Source organism: Pseudopodoces humilis, chromosome 1 (assembly GCF_049639895.1).
Source record: "Pseudopodoces humilis isolate 2021_Gansu_Grassland_sample_001 chromosome 1, ASM4963989v1, whole genome shotgun sequence".
Lineage (NCBI taxonomy): Eukaryota > Metazoa > Chordata > Aves > Passeriformes > Paridae > Pseudopodoces > Pseudopodoces humilis.
The window spans coordinates 139,017,306-139,031,814 of record NC_142200.1 but is presented as its reverse complement, the minus strand read 5'-3'; the positions used below and the strand labels follow the sequence as shown (position 1 = coordinate 139,031,814).

Genomic DNA, 14,509 nt, shown 5'->3' with positions numbered 1-14,509 from the left:
TATATAGCTAGCTGAACCTTCACACACAGTACTCAAGCATTAAATGCAGTCAAACATGAAAAGTGTTATACACTGCATAATATAGGAGTGCAAAATTCTCCTACAGCATTAGTGACATCTTTGTCTCTGAATCAACATTAAAAATCCCAAGTGACAGAATTCACAGCTGTCTTCTCCAGAGACTATTACACAAGCCTATAGATTTTACACATCAATCATCCTATGAAGTTAAAACAGAAAATTTGAACAGAACTACTAAAAAAGAGATGAGGGGATGACATCAACAGAGCAAACAAAACAAAATTCTTAAAGAAAAAAAAAGAAAAAAAAAAAAGAAAAAGCTGCAGAAGCAATATTCCTAATGCTGTATGTATCAAAACCAACAAAAAAAGGTTGATAAATATTTTGCAGTCTACTTTGTGTCTAAAGATCTGACAAAAAGAGCAGCTGCTTTCAGTTTTAAAAATATATCTATAATGTGAATAAAGTATCTAACACACCAAATACATGGCATCAGATCTTAGCAAGTAACTTCTAACTTCCAATGATGAAAAAATTCTGTAAGACGTTTTTTAAAATCAGCTCTTTTATCTAACAAACTATTTATTTAACTAACTTTTAAGTGGTCCATACACTTTTCTGAAGCTGTTAATCTTGGTACTATCAGGAATACTATTTCTCTCAAGTGCCAAATGTTTCAGTACATATTTTTAATGTTTGAGAATTGGTACTATATAATCTTTTATCTATTAACTACCAAAGAATAATCCAGGTAGAGCAACCGTAGAAAACATGTAAAGTATGCTTTTAGAAGCCTAAACACTGTCATTGGATACACAGGGATGAAACAAAACAAGCACACATTAAAAATGTACTGGCAGTTAGATGAAATACATTCTGTACAAAAACTGGAACTAGGAGAGAACCATGGTTATTTTTATTCATGTTTTCATTTTCGTTATACAACACATCTTCAAGATACACAAATGGTTTAGATATGTTTGATCTTGTAGCCACCACAATTCTTTAAGACTGTATCCCATCTCTGTAACAACCATCTTGTGAACATAAAAGGAAAAAACCCGTGTATCTACTGATCACCCTTGTCCAAAAGGGCTCCTAAAAATGTTACCTGTTAACAGACCTGATGTTATATTAGTCTTTTGTTAACTACTGAAGGCAGTTTCCAGTATACCTTTGCTATATTTTTCCTACTTAATACCAAGATTTATAAAACATAAGAATGCCATACAAACTGATAGTTTAAAAACCATAGCAGCTCTGAATATCACTTCATTGATTCTTCTGATCTTTCCACATTTCAACTTACCTCAGATCCTGAGGAAATCTGACTTTGGCCTGGCTGATTCGGAAGGTGACCAGCACTTCTCTCTGTAATAGAATCCACTGCATTGTCATCCTGTTCAACCATTTCCATGGTCATCAGTCTAAAAGTAAGTACATACACATTTAAATAACTCAGTACAGGCAGATATATCAGGCAGCTAGGGAGAATAATGCCAAACTATTTTATACTTCAAACAGACAGAAAATAAATATGTTTCTGTCAAACTGAAGTCCTTTCTTCATTCCCCTGTATTAAAATATTCACTCATATAGCTAGAAGCTCTAAAACAAGTATTTTGGAAAGCTGCAGGGAGTTCTGGACATGGTTCTCAGGGAGGGACAAGCAGAGTCCCAGGGTCACATGCAATGCTGGCAGTGCTGCCCACAGAAGGTCCCTTTAGCCCCAAGCTGTCCAGCAGCCATGGGCTGCTACAAGCCCTCTTCAATCTTCCAAGATACCTATTCCCTGCAAGCGTCTACGCTTGAATTGTCTGTAAATTATTCACGGCTCAAGAGTCACAATTCTTCTCACTTTAAAGGTTTAAAAGTAGGGTAGATTTCATTGAAAAATAAGCAACTTGCTGACCCTCAATTTAAACTAAGACTTTAAACTTCATAGAGCTAACTTCCAAATCTGCTAAATATCCGCTATATAAAAATGCAATTACCTGACTCCTTTTCGATATTTCTTGGCACACTTAGTCATAATGGAAGGTGTGAGTTTTAAAACAAGAGCTTGGATCTCTTCGGCTCCCTTTCTCTCCTACCAAATCCTGCACTGAAGGTGCAACATTGAACAGGTGATGTCAAACATTGCCATGGTAACAGGTCAGTTTACAAACAGAACAGAGACAGGATAGTGTCAGGCAGAGGCAGGCAGGATGCCCTGCAGGCACGCTCCCACCTACACCCTACTTACACAACCAATTGACAGCCGCAAAAGGAAGACATTATATTAGTTGAGGTATTTAAGAGGCAGCAAATCTCGGTTCCCCAGGTTCAGTTTCTGTAACCAGGGGACGCCAGGCCTGACTGAAGTCAAAGTTCAATTCTTTCAACTGGCTGACAGTTACTTTGGTTTCTTCTCAGGACTTACACTGAGAGCTGCAAGAGGCAGTCAAGAACTGCTACCCACCTGACTCTGAGTCTCTGGAATTTAGTCCTACAAGCTGTAAGTTAACTACATTGAATCAAATTAAATGTAAACAAAACTCCTTTTGCGGCACTATTTTACAGAACATTCCACAGTCTCTGAAGAGAATAAATTTTATTGTTTCTTTAAAAATCAAATTTTTGCCCAAAATAAAGGCATGAAAATATGAAAAGATGCAGAGAAGCATATTTCGAGCTCATATGCCTTCAATGGTACTGTACTGACAAGACTTAACAGTGCTACAGCTAAAGGTAGCCAAGTTGCAAAACAATGCAATATTTTATGAGTTAACATGAGTATTTCTGCTCAGAGAAGTTATGTACCCTATGCCAGTATTAATTCAGATTAGAGTCATAGGGAGCTATTTTACACCTAAAATTTTTCTACATTTTTGTCTTGCTAGTTACAACTAATTATCTTTCTCTTTAGCTACAATTTTATTAAATATCTACTGAAATTCACCAAAGTCTAACAACTCTGAGGAAAATATTGTCACCACACTTTTCACCATAAGTTCCTATAAGAAGATGTTATCTAGTTAAACTATTCTTGTTTTATATATGTACAATATAATAACAATAATAAAGTAGGAAAGAAAGTTCTTCCTTTGTAAACAAGGGCCACCCATGAAGTCTCAAATATGAAGGTCTATATGGTTCATGAAGAATAAGCTTCAGAATAGCTCACACACCACGAAAGATTAATGCATAGGTACTGGCAACATATTAATTGTAATCTCTTCCTGAAGATAGGAATATAGTCAAAAATAATTAACTTTATGAAGGCCCTGAAGTATTTTTGCATCCAGAGCCATCCGTCACAGAAAACCTACTGTTGAAAAAAACACCAAAAACAAACAACAAAATACGCAAGTACTTTTCTTCCCACTGAATGTATTTCATAGAATTTTTACCCAGAAAGAGCCATTTTTCATCACGGAAAAGATTTTGTTACTAATTTTTAGCTTAATTTCTCACTGATTGCAGAACAGCATAAAAATGTACTTATTTCTACTAATTTATCAGGATTTTTCTCCCCAAGACTCTTCACCTGCAATGCTGCACTAAGTTAGCAAAAAGCTACCAAAAAAACATCAGCGCAGCAGAAAATCAGACAATGTCACTCCTCCTATTTTGCAAAATGCAATACAGAGAAAGGGGTGTATTTTTTGATTCTTTAATTAGAAAAACAACAGCAAGAACTATACATGTCAGAGGACTGACAAACATAATTAAGATTTATGATATAAATGGAAAACCCTAGAATTTATATATATTTTCCATCTAGAATTGTGTATATTCTGATTTGTAATACAAATTATTGCTTAATTGAAAACTTTTGCAGGGTGGAGTAAAGTCTGAAAATTTGCCATAAAATGCAATCACTTCTCTGAAACATAGCAAAATACCTTTCCTAAATAAGCTCAAACCTGCTTCTTTTTGACAACCTCTGTGACCAAATAGTGACTTGACTTAAAACCACATCCAAATATAAAGATTCAAACACAGCCTAAAAAAAAAAAAAAAAGAAAAAGTATTTGAGTAATTTTAAAAGGTTCACGAGCTATCTTGGTATAAAATTTCAGTGAGAAAGATGACTTAAGACAAACTGTAGCACATTAGTATCACAATTCAGACATGTTACAAGATTAGGAATCTTCAATAGACATAACCATGGGATCACTGAACTGGCAGGAGCAGGTCAGCTGCAGTCATTTGAGCCGACAGGGTCAGAGGTGGCACAGTCACACTGAGCTGTGCCAGGTCATGTGGGCTCGTACACAGCTCAAGACCAGGCATGCCAAGGAACTCCTGAATTTCAGACTCTGTTGTCACAGTCTTCAGAGCACTCTCATAACCTGAATTATACAGGGTTTTTATTTCCTGTACTATGTATCATGTCAACATGAATGCATCAAACTATTTAATAAATACACAGAAAAAATAGTGAGCAATATTATAACTGTGCTTTTTCTGAAACATCAGTAATGCAGACTGTGGCATGAAACCATTACTAATCCAATTCAGAAAAGTTTTCACTCATATCACACTCATCAGTCTGCATTGCAAGCAAATTCTAACGCATTCATTGCTTTTAAGTTTTCAAGAAAGATAAACAGAATTTTCCATCAAGCCTTTAAAATCCTTTATAAAAGTCTATCAGTAGCAGTACACATCACACTTAAAAGCTTACATTACCTTCCTTCTATTTTTAAAGGAAAACTAAGCAAATAGTCTAAAGTAGGTGGTCTTGGGTCCTGTTTAGAATCATATAATGTTTTTCTTCATTGTATGACTAATTATATACACATTTTAGTCTAATACTCAGTACTAATACAATTTTTTTCTTATATTTTTTATCTTAGTTGCTTACAATAACTTTAAATACTAGTCTGGATTTTCAAATTAATAAACAAGTTATACCTCTACACCCACATAAAAAGGGGACAAAAATGGCTTTCCGTAATGTAAACAAAGATACCTGCTTCTTCCTACAACATTGCAAAGAGATCTTCCGGATCTGGCAGGAAGTTTAACTGTTACCCAACTAGCAACATTTCAACATATCTAAGCACATGTTTACTGTAGTCACTGAGACTAATGGAAAGCAGGCCAGTAGCAGATAAACACTGATCAAGATAATGCATACAGTGGAAATCAAAAGCTTCTTCAACTGCAATCAGAAGAACCACCCCTGACAGGAGAAATCTGACAGACGGAATCAGCTAGAGGAAACCAGAATTTTTTTCCTAGAAAATTCAAAGCAATTTACAGCTAAAGGTGTGAAATTTTTATATTTTTGCCCATAGGTAAGAGATGGAGAATAGCATCCCTATTAAATAACTAATTAATATAATTAATTAATAATATAATTGGTGAAATTATAGTGCAAAAGCAGATTGCTACAGTATTTTATATAACTGGAAGTGTGTGACTATCTAAATAAATACCCGGAGACATTTTAAAAAACAACTTTTTTATTTCAACCATCCTTTATACATCAGGGACTGCTTACAAAGGTGGTTTGATACAAAGGAAATCAATCGTAAGGGGCTGAAAAATATGTTTCAGCCCTTGTTTCAAACCTCTTTAACGACTTTTATTCACAGGGGAGCTGCTAGAAAGCAAGAATGCGAATTTACAAACACCTGTTTTGCATTTATTGATGGCCCCACAGTGAGTGTGGAAACTGTCGGAATGCACTCGTTTCAGAAGAGCACTGTATTTTCGAGTATAAACTCTGTAATAACTCTTTTACCACCCTGGTGGCATGAAGGACACCAGCTGATAAGGTGGTCACAGAATTCAGTCAAGTAAAATGTGCAGCAGCACAACAGACCCGATTTTGAAAGTGCAAACTTTCAGTTTTCAGTAGCACCAGAGCTTCATCACTAAGTTTCTTGTGTCCCCTACACTCTCAATATTTCCCTATTTTCTTCCCTGAACACTAAACCCCAAAATCTTAAAACCCCAACGTGGCATTACTCTGAGCATAGGCAACGCTACCCGGCCACTCGGCACCTGCCGCCTCAACCATCCTGACGGTGCAGAGCCGGCTGTGAGAGGACACACGGCTCCCCTTTACAAGGGCCCAACCAGCCCCTGGGTAGGCCAGAGGATCAACCACCAGCTCCCGTGGAATTGCTCAACACGCGGCTGCACTCAGCACCAATAATGATGCTATCGCAGCAGTGGGGGATGCAGACGAAATGCTCAAAGTTTTAAGCAAGACTTCGGACTCACGAAGACCACTGTGATCCCTCCCCACTTGTTCTGACACAGCTTCGAAAGCCCTGTGGGCAAGGGTATAACCGGGATTAACGGACAAAGGGGTAAAGGCGACCGGGTACCCCCGCTCCCCCTGGCTGGGGCAGCCCCGCGAGGGCCCCAGGACGGGCCGTCCGGGGCGCTCTGCCCGCAGCGGGCAGGCTCTATTCCCGCTCCGAGCCGCAACGCCGGGCGAGCCGAGCCGGTGCACCGAGCAAGGGCTGGTGCCACCGCCTGCCGGAGCCCGGCGATAGCCGTGGCTCCCGGGCTGCACGGAGCCGGCGGTCCGCGCAGTCCTTCCCGGGATGCGGGGCCGCCCCACAGCGCCGTGCGGGCTCTGCGCGGCCGTCCCTGAGCACAGCGCGCTCCCGGCTGCCGACGGGGACGCGCCACCGCCGCCTCCTGCGCGCTCCCGCGGCGGGGCTAAGCCAAGCGCAACACCGCGCCGCCCGCTGCCCTCCGCGCTGCCCCGCTCCCGGCCCGCGGGGGGTCGGGCTGCGCGCACACGTGTCCCCGCCCCTCCCGCACTCACCCGCCGCCCTGTACGTGCTGCCCCCGTCACAGGGGGTGGGGGGGATCGAGCCGGGCGGAGCCGCACGTCGGCCTCACGTCAGCGCTGATGCAGCCGCGCCGCCGCGGGGGCGCCGAGGAAATGGCGTCTGTGGGGCCTCCCAGCGCCAGCGGCCGCGGCAGGAGGCGGAGCCGCGCGCGGGCGGCGGCGCCGGGCGGGCGCGGGGCGCAACGGCCGCGGCGCTGACCAACCGCCGCCGCGGGGGCCCCGCCGGCGCCGCCCATTGGCCGGGGCGGGACGCGGTGCGGGCGGGGCGGCCCCGCGCTGCCGGGGGCGGGGGCGGCCGGTAACAGCCGGGGCAGCCGCGGGGCCGCCGCGCTCCCTGGGCCGCGCTCCGGGCGTGCGATAGCGGGGCGGTGCCCAGCGCTCGCCGCGCCGGCCGGGCCCCGCCGATAAGGGCGGTTGGCTGGGGCCCCCTGCAGGGTCCAGCCCCAGCTGTCCCAGCGCTGACCTAGGAAAGGGACGCGACACAACCCCGGGTTGTCCCCTGGGCGGTGCCGGAGCCCTGAGGGACGCGGAAACCTGCCCAGCGGCCGCCACGCCGAGGTGTTGCCTGCAGGTTGTTGTGTGAATCTGTTCAGTAAAAGCACGTTCCTTACATCAGTCATTCATGGTATGACATAGTACTTTACATTTATTTGGCTAAAGAAATCTGAAATTGCCAAGAGGCAACAAGAGGGAGCGACGTGCGTGTTTCCCCGCTCGCTGCCGCGGGATTACGTCCAAATATCCTGAGTCATGTTGGATTTGTGCTGTAGGTGTGAGCACGTCCTTTGCCGGGAGCGCAGGGCCCGTCAACTCAGGGTTAGTAACACTAAAATGAAATACATGAGTAAGCCATAAACTTTGTTACTAGCGGTGTTTGAACATCATATGTGTTATTGCTGCTCAGTATTTTACAAAGTAGTGTAAAAAGGGATTCTACTGAAATATATTTTAACTTGGATGTCTATACATCACTGCACGTATATTCTGAAGTTACGTAATGTATTTACACATTTTTATGTTTTGGTTTGTTTTTGTTTTTTTTTTTCATACTGTGAGAAACTACTCAGTGTGGTAAATAAACATGAAAAACCTACTAAGTTAATTGCACATAACTCATTGTGATTGAAGAATTGGAGGATGTGTGTGTCAGGATTGGTGATAAGTCCACACAGGTCAAACACTCAGTCTTATTCATGGCATGGAGAGAACCTGCGTATGGATTTCCTGTGTTTTTTTAAAAAACAAATAACTCTTATCTCTGACTTCATAAGAGATGAATCATATTTATTTGCAAAGGTTTTGCCTTTAAGCATTTAGTTCTTTAATTTGCTTCACAGGAGTTATTTATCATAGCCATCAAATTCATAATCCAGTGGAAAAAATACAGATTCTTCAATTATCACTATTGCTTGTGCAAGTTTTTTGTTTTCATCGTACATTTCCTTTCTTGAGATATCGAACACCCCCTTCCTGTTTTGAGTTCTGTTTCCCTCCCTTTGTTACGTATATATTTTGTGTCTGTTCTGGGTTTTTAAATAGGAGTTTCTCTTCCCATAATTAATTAAGAACTCACCCATTACATACACTATTGTTATGCTCATTCATTAGAAGATGTGTCAATTAAAAATATTTGTTAAAATAGTAAGATAACCAAATGAACAGGAAAGTGTTAAACTACTGAGAATTACTCTGCTGAAACCTTTGGAAGAAATTCCAATTTTGCCTTGTATACTCAAAAAGCCAAAAATGTCACTTAGGATATTAGCAGCACCTCAAAAATATTTTTGAAGGTAGAAGTCTTATTACAAACAGGAAGAAATTTCAAACGAGTGTGTTAAATAATGGAAACCACTGGAGTGAATTACCTGTAAACAAACTGAGAATTTCCATGAACTCTTAGGGCCTGGATTTGGACAAGCAGGGGTTTTTTTTAGCTTTCAAGTAAGTCATAAACAGCTTTGAAATGTTTAACTAAGAATTTATTACTATTTATACTGCTTTTCTCATAATGATGTGTATCAGAGGAGTAAGTGAGCTGCCAGAGGGACTTAGACCTTGGCGATACAAAGATGCCTAACCAGGTCTGGCTCTTGATGCAGCTCGCTGAAGTTGGTGGGCTGGAAGAGGAAGGGAATGAAAAGCAACTGTTACATTCTTACTGCAGCAGGGCTGGGGTACTGTGTTTCTTGCCTGAGGCCAGACTGACCTGTGCCACAAAAGTGCTCACTTCAACTAAAAACAGTTCTCTTTAAATTGGGATCAATTCCTGAATGAGAACCCATTTAATCTCAAACACTGAGACCAAAAGCAATCCATAAGGCCACACAAGTCAGGATTTGTCATGATTTTCATAATTTACGTAAGAACGTAAACTTGAAATCCAGACTCTTTGCTGCTATCAGAATGACTGCCTGAGTCATCTTTTCTAACTCAAAACATCTTTTTTTTTCTTTCTTTTTTTTTTTTTTAACTTTGGTGGGCAGAGCCAGTAAGTTTCTTTAAATCTGGATCAATTCTTAAGTCTGATCCACTGCACCATCACACAGAGAGAAGTACTACCTTAACCAGGGAGGGTAATAGATGAGCAGGGGGTTGGAGCAACTTCATTTGACACCAAAAGAAACATGGTCCTCTTTGCAGAGAACACAAATACTTCACCAATGCACATTACATCAGTAGGAATGCTATATGTGTAATTTTCAGATAACTGATTCTACATATGGGTCTCACAGCTGCTATCTTTTAAATAGATTTTTTTTTTAAGGGGATTGAAAGAATTTCATACATTTCAGTTCTAATCTTATGAAACACCTGTTTAGTTTTCTTGTAAGAAAGTTCATGGATTGTCTTGGAATAAACAACGACATCAAAATGGATATGCTACCTAGCTTAGTTGTCAATTTCTCTTTAATTAGAATCCAGACATCTGAACACAATACATGTAAAACTGACAGAAAAATAGACTGGTATTATCCTGTTTGAAATAATACTGATACTTACTGATCAATAATTTCACCACAGGTCTCCTCATGGACCACTCCAATTTTAGCTGATCATTGAATAACCTCTGCTCATTCACTGCCTGCAAGGAAATAGAGGGACAAGTGCAGAACTTGCAGAGTGGTCATAGGAAAGTGCTGTCAACGCACAGCCACTGATTTCACAATTTATTTTGTAAATGTGATGAAAGTCAGAAGTAGCCAATATCTGCATGCTGCAACAGAATCCTGATCAGTCTGAAACAGAGAACAGATTAGGCAAGAAGTACACTTCAATGAGTATAAAATAGAAGACTAATAATTTATTTTACCTATTCTTTTCTTTTATAAACTCCTAGCAATGCAAGAAAAATATTGTTTTCCATTGTCTCACAAATAGAAAAAGAAATGGCACACCCTTAGAAAGATAAACATTGGACAGTATTGTAAAAGGTAAAAGCTTTGTAAATATATTTTTTCAAAAGTATATAGATTTTTTTTTAAAGTTACACATCTGTGTAATTATAAATATTTTGTAATGTCTTCTTCCCTAAACTGTGTTAAGGTGAACACTGAGTGACAGTACAAGCAGTACAAGAGCAAATTGATTATCTTTTGATTCTTATTATTTGCTGCTGCCTGTCACTGGAACTTCTGAAAATCAATACTGCCTAAATTAGTGCTCTGAAAAGGCACCACCTTGACTTCTGCGGGTTGCAGAATCCAGAAGCACAGGAAGGCATAGCCTTGAGGAGTCCTAGGTCTGGCTTAGTGAGAAGCCTGGCCTAACAGCTGTGAGGCTTTGCAGTATCTCAGCTAAATCTACTTTGCCTTGTGTCATGTAAAAATAGGATTTCTTTATTTGGAAGGGTTAGATGTCATTATTGGTGGAGGGGATATCAAGCACTATTCTGTCGCTGCCCGCTCGGCCCTTCACGCCTCGGCTAGCTCCGGCCGACGTCAGCGGCAGGAGTGGGGAACCAGGCGAGCACTGCGTGGCTCAACCTGGAACCTGCAGAGCTCCTCTGCGCTCTGGCGTTATGGCTCACAGGGCGACACGGGTTGTGGCGAAGGGAGAAAGAGTGCTCAGGCTCTTCCAATTTCCCAGGAACAAGTTTATTCCAACAGGTGCAGGGAAAGGAGACGAGGTACGGGGCCCAGACTGCAGGAAAGAGGTCCGAGCCGAGACCCTAGGCACCTCCGTGCGCCAGGTTTTAAGGACTGCGGGCGGCCCACACAACGACCAATGGGACAGCAGCAAGGGAGGAGTTGTGGGTGGGGATTACAATGCGCAGGACCAATGGCAGGGACCCGGGGGAGGGAAGGCAGCTGTACAATCAATAGGGCATCGAGGAAGGGACGATAAGCAGGGAAAGAGCTGGAACAAAAGGTGGGGTTCGCATAGATTGACAGGACTCGGGGGCAGGGTTGGGGTGATGGATGGGGAACAATCTGGAAAAAGGGGAAGGGTTTACAAGGATGGGCAACTGGGAACAAACCATTCTGGACGACAGGGGAGCAACTGGGGTAAACCAACTCTGAACTTAATAAAACTAATCAAATCGGCGGCAACACTATTCTAGGTGCATTTTTAAAAATATCATTGTTTTTATTTTCTTGGGTTTGTAATGATTTGGTTTTGGATAACTTGTAGTAATGTTATAATACTTTATACTCCAAAGATGAAATACAAAATTTTAACATGTTTTGTTTGAGTATTGTTTGCTTTTTTTTTTTTTTTTACTTTTTTACTTTTTTAGGATTTGTAATAAGAAATTGAAGTTTATAAATACAAAACAGGTATCCCAATTCATATGCTACTGTCTGGTATGTCCTGCAGTTTGAAAGGAGGTACTTACTGATGCATCAAAACATAACAAATCAGAGTACACTAGCACCTAAACTGTGATCACTTTATTAATCACTGCTTGAACAACACAAATGGCTGAAATGATTTGTGAATGTGTATTCAGACTCTATTTCCTAATTTACCAGTCCTAGGTTAGGTCTCCAGCACTGTTGTCTCCCCACACACTGGAGCCAGAACAAACAAAACAGTGGAGAAACCTGTCAAGTCTGACAAATAACTTGACATTTATATAAATTGCTGCATACTCATTTGTTGCATATTCATTTCATGAGAGAAATTATTATAATCTGAAAATAATATTCTGACTTGGGAACAATGTAAGGCATCTGAAATGCTTAAAGGACTGACTGGTGACTTCAAGATATATACATCATGATATTTCTGTTACAGCAGAAAAAAAGAATGGTAACTTAGATCCGCTCCATGAAATTTTATTTTCCTCTGCTGAACAATGAACTTTACTTATATAACACCTTCCTCATAATATGTACTTCACAGTATTTATAACCATTTACAATTTATTGCTGTTTGTAGAGATCTTTGAACTTTTCAGGTGAAAAGTACCAGGTTTGTATAAAGTATTATTTTATACCTATAGTATGAATATTAAATTTTGAAACAACTGCTTAAGTTGTATTTATAATTTAAATACATAAGACTTTACTATTAAAAGTTTTCTGAATAGGCTGTGTTAAAAGAAGCACACAAAAAACAGTTTGTAGTTGAATGTGAATACACTGTGCTATAGGAGTATGGGTGTTCTAAACAGTTGACATATACTTGTGCCTTGAAAAATATCTGTATCCTGTAAGGCACAGTGAGCCAGTGCAGGAATGTGGCCAGCACTAATAGGATGTCGAGGAACTACCTCACAGAAAGGTGAATGACATCAAACATTCAAATAATGCAGTAAAAGGCAAACTCATACAAAGGGTTCATATTTGTTAAAAATATTCAATGAAAAGATATATTTTTTAATAAATCTGCATTTGGTTAACACTGTTGCTGTAGACTAGATTTTCTAGCAGCTGTAGGCTGTTTTTGATGGGGAAGCAGATTGTTTTGTTGGTGGTAAATGGTTGTAAATGACAGTGAAGACCAAGAATACAGAATATAAAATGAAAAGCAAGAGCTGCTGATTAAATGGAGCAAGGTAAAGGTGTACGGGAGCTATAAAAAGAAGGATGAGGTACAACTGAAAAATAACTAAATGGAAGAGTATTCTGTATAACACAAGATTATTGGGCTATTTGCAATGTGTTTATGTGAGAAAATTTGCAATGTGTTTATGTGAGAGACCTTCTGTATTTCTTTCATGTCAAGAATTGTTAGTTCTTAATCTACCAGAGATACAGATAAATGGCTAAAGAAACATATTTTTCTGAAAAGGATATATCTTCATCAAATGCTAGCTCAACAAATTTATCTCTTTGATGATTCTGTTTTGCCAGCTGGTTTATTTATGAGCTGTTTCTTCTCATTGTCTTTGTCTAGCACTTTTGCACATTACAGGAGTTTTCCATCTCCATTAAGTATGAAATATGTGTTTTACTGGATTATCTGAGAGACAAATATATATACTTTTATAAAATAATTTCTCAAGAAAACCCAAGGAAATGGAATGATGCCTACTTTAATTTAGAAAATGACATTTTAGAAATCAGCACTAAACATTTCCCATTTATCATATTTTAGTGGAGACAGATACTATTTGTTCTTTTTCCTTTTTTTTTTCCTTTTTTTTTTCCAGAAACAACAGGTCTGCAAATTCAACCTTGTATCAAAATTAAGTTGTGCTGCCTAAGAGCATCATCACTAGGGGTTCTGCAGTCACCAAGTTCAAGTGTTTTTGTTCCTTCTCTATGTATCCTTATACGTACTGCACACACAGATGTCATAGAGCTGTATGCTGGGGTTTACATTTTTAGTATAGTGGTAGAACAACACAAGATTTACATGACTATTTTCTCCAAAACATTGTGCCTAGCAAACAAAAAGCAGCAGCTGCCTTCTTCCTCTTACAGTATCTGCTCATAAAATTATAGGATTGTAAAATCATTGAGGTTGGAAAAGACCTCCAAGGAGACGGAGTCAAACCTTTGGCTGAACACCACCTTGTCAAATAAACCATAGCACTAAGTACCACATCCAGTTGTTTCTTGAACACCTCCCAGGATAATGACTGCACCACCTCCCTGGGCAGCCTGTTCCAATGGCTGACAACCCTCTGAGTGAAGAAATTCTTCCAGATGTCCAGCCTGAACATCTCCAATCACAACTTGAGGTCACTTCCTCTCATTCTGTCTCAGATTGCCTGGGGAAAGAGGTTAACCCCCACCTTGCTACAATCTCCTTTCAAGGAGTTATAGAGAGGAATAAGGACTCTCCTGAGACTCCTCAAGGCTAAACACCCCCTGCTCCTCCAGCTGCATCCTCATATGGCTTATTTTCTGTACATTTCACCAGCTTCATTCCTCTTCTCCAGATATGCTCCAGCACCTCAATGTCTTTTTTGAAGTGATAGGCCCAGAACTGGGCACAGGACTTGAAGTATTGAGCAATGTCTTTTCACTGTGTTACGGCATCTCCATGAAAGAATTATTTCACTATGATTTTTAAAAGCAATAGTACAATGGTGCACATGGTCTATGAGCCTTTTATTAAAAGGCACTGCTAAAAAAAGACTCAAACCACTTTCCGAAGACAATTGCATAATTTCTGAATCAAAAGGGAAGAAGATACATTTAGAATAATATTGTTTGGTTCATTGCTGGTACTATAAACAAATATATTCCTTGCTCATGACCTGGTAGAAGCAACTGAACTTTCTTGGAA

General features: G+C 40.3%; 1 protein-coding gene across 7 annotated transcripts in view; it reads right to left on the bottom strand.

Moving 5' to 3' along the window:
• CREM (cAMP responsive element modulator) overlaps positions 1–6,928 on the bottom strand; it is a 35,417-nt gene extending 28,489 nt beyond the window's left edge. For 3 of the 7 annotated variants that reach the window (XM_005518678.3, XM_014248508.2, XM_014248509.2), the window contains exons 1-2: positions 2,016–2,068; positions 1,331–1,448 (exon numbers count right to left, since the gene is read on the bottom strand). In XM_005518678.3, the coding sequence (XP_005518735.1) occupies positions 1,331–1,448; positions 2,016–2,053 (156 nt within the window). In that variant the 5' untranslated portion in view covers positions 2,054–2,068. Of the gene's footprint in view, positions 1–1,330; positions 1,449–2,015; positions 2,126–6,799 lie in introns of those variants that run through there. The other 4 variants (XM_005518679.3, XM_005518680.3, XM_014248507.2 and 1 more) reach the window with 4 other exon arrangements.
• Positions 6,929–14,509: the final 7,581 nt, after the last annotated feature.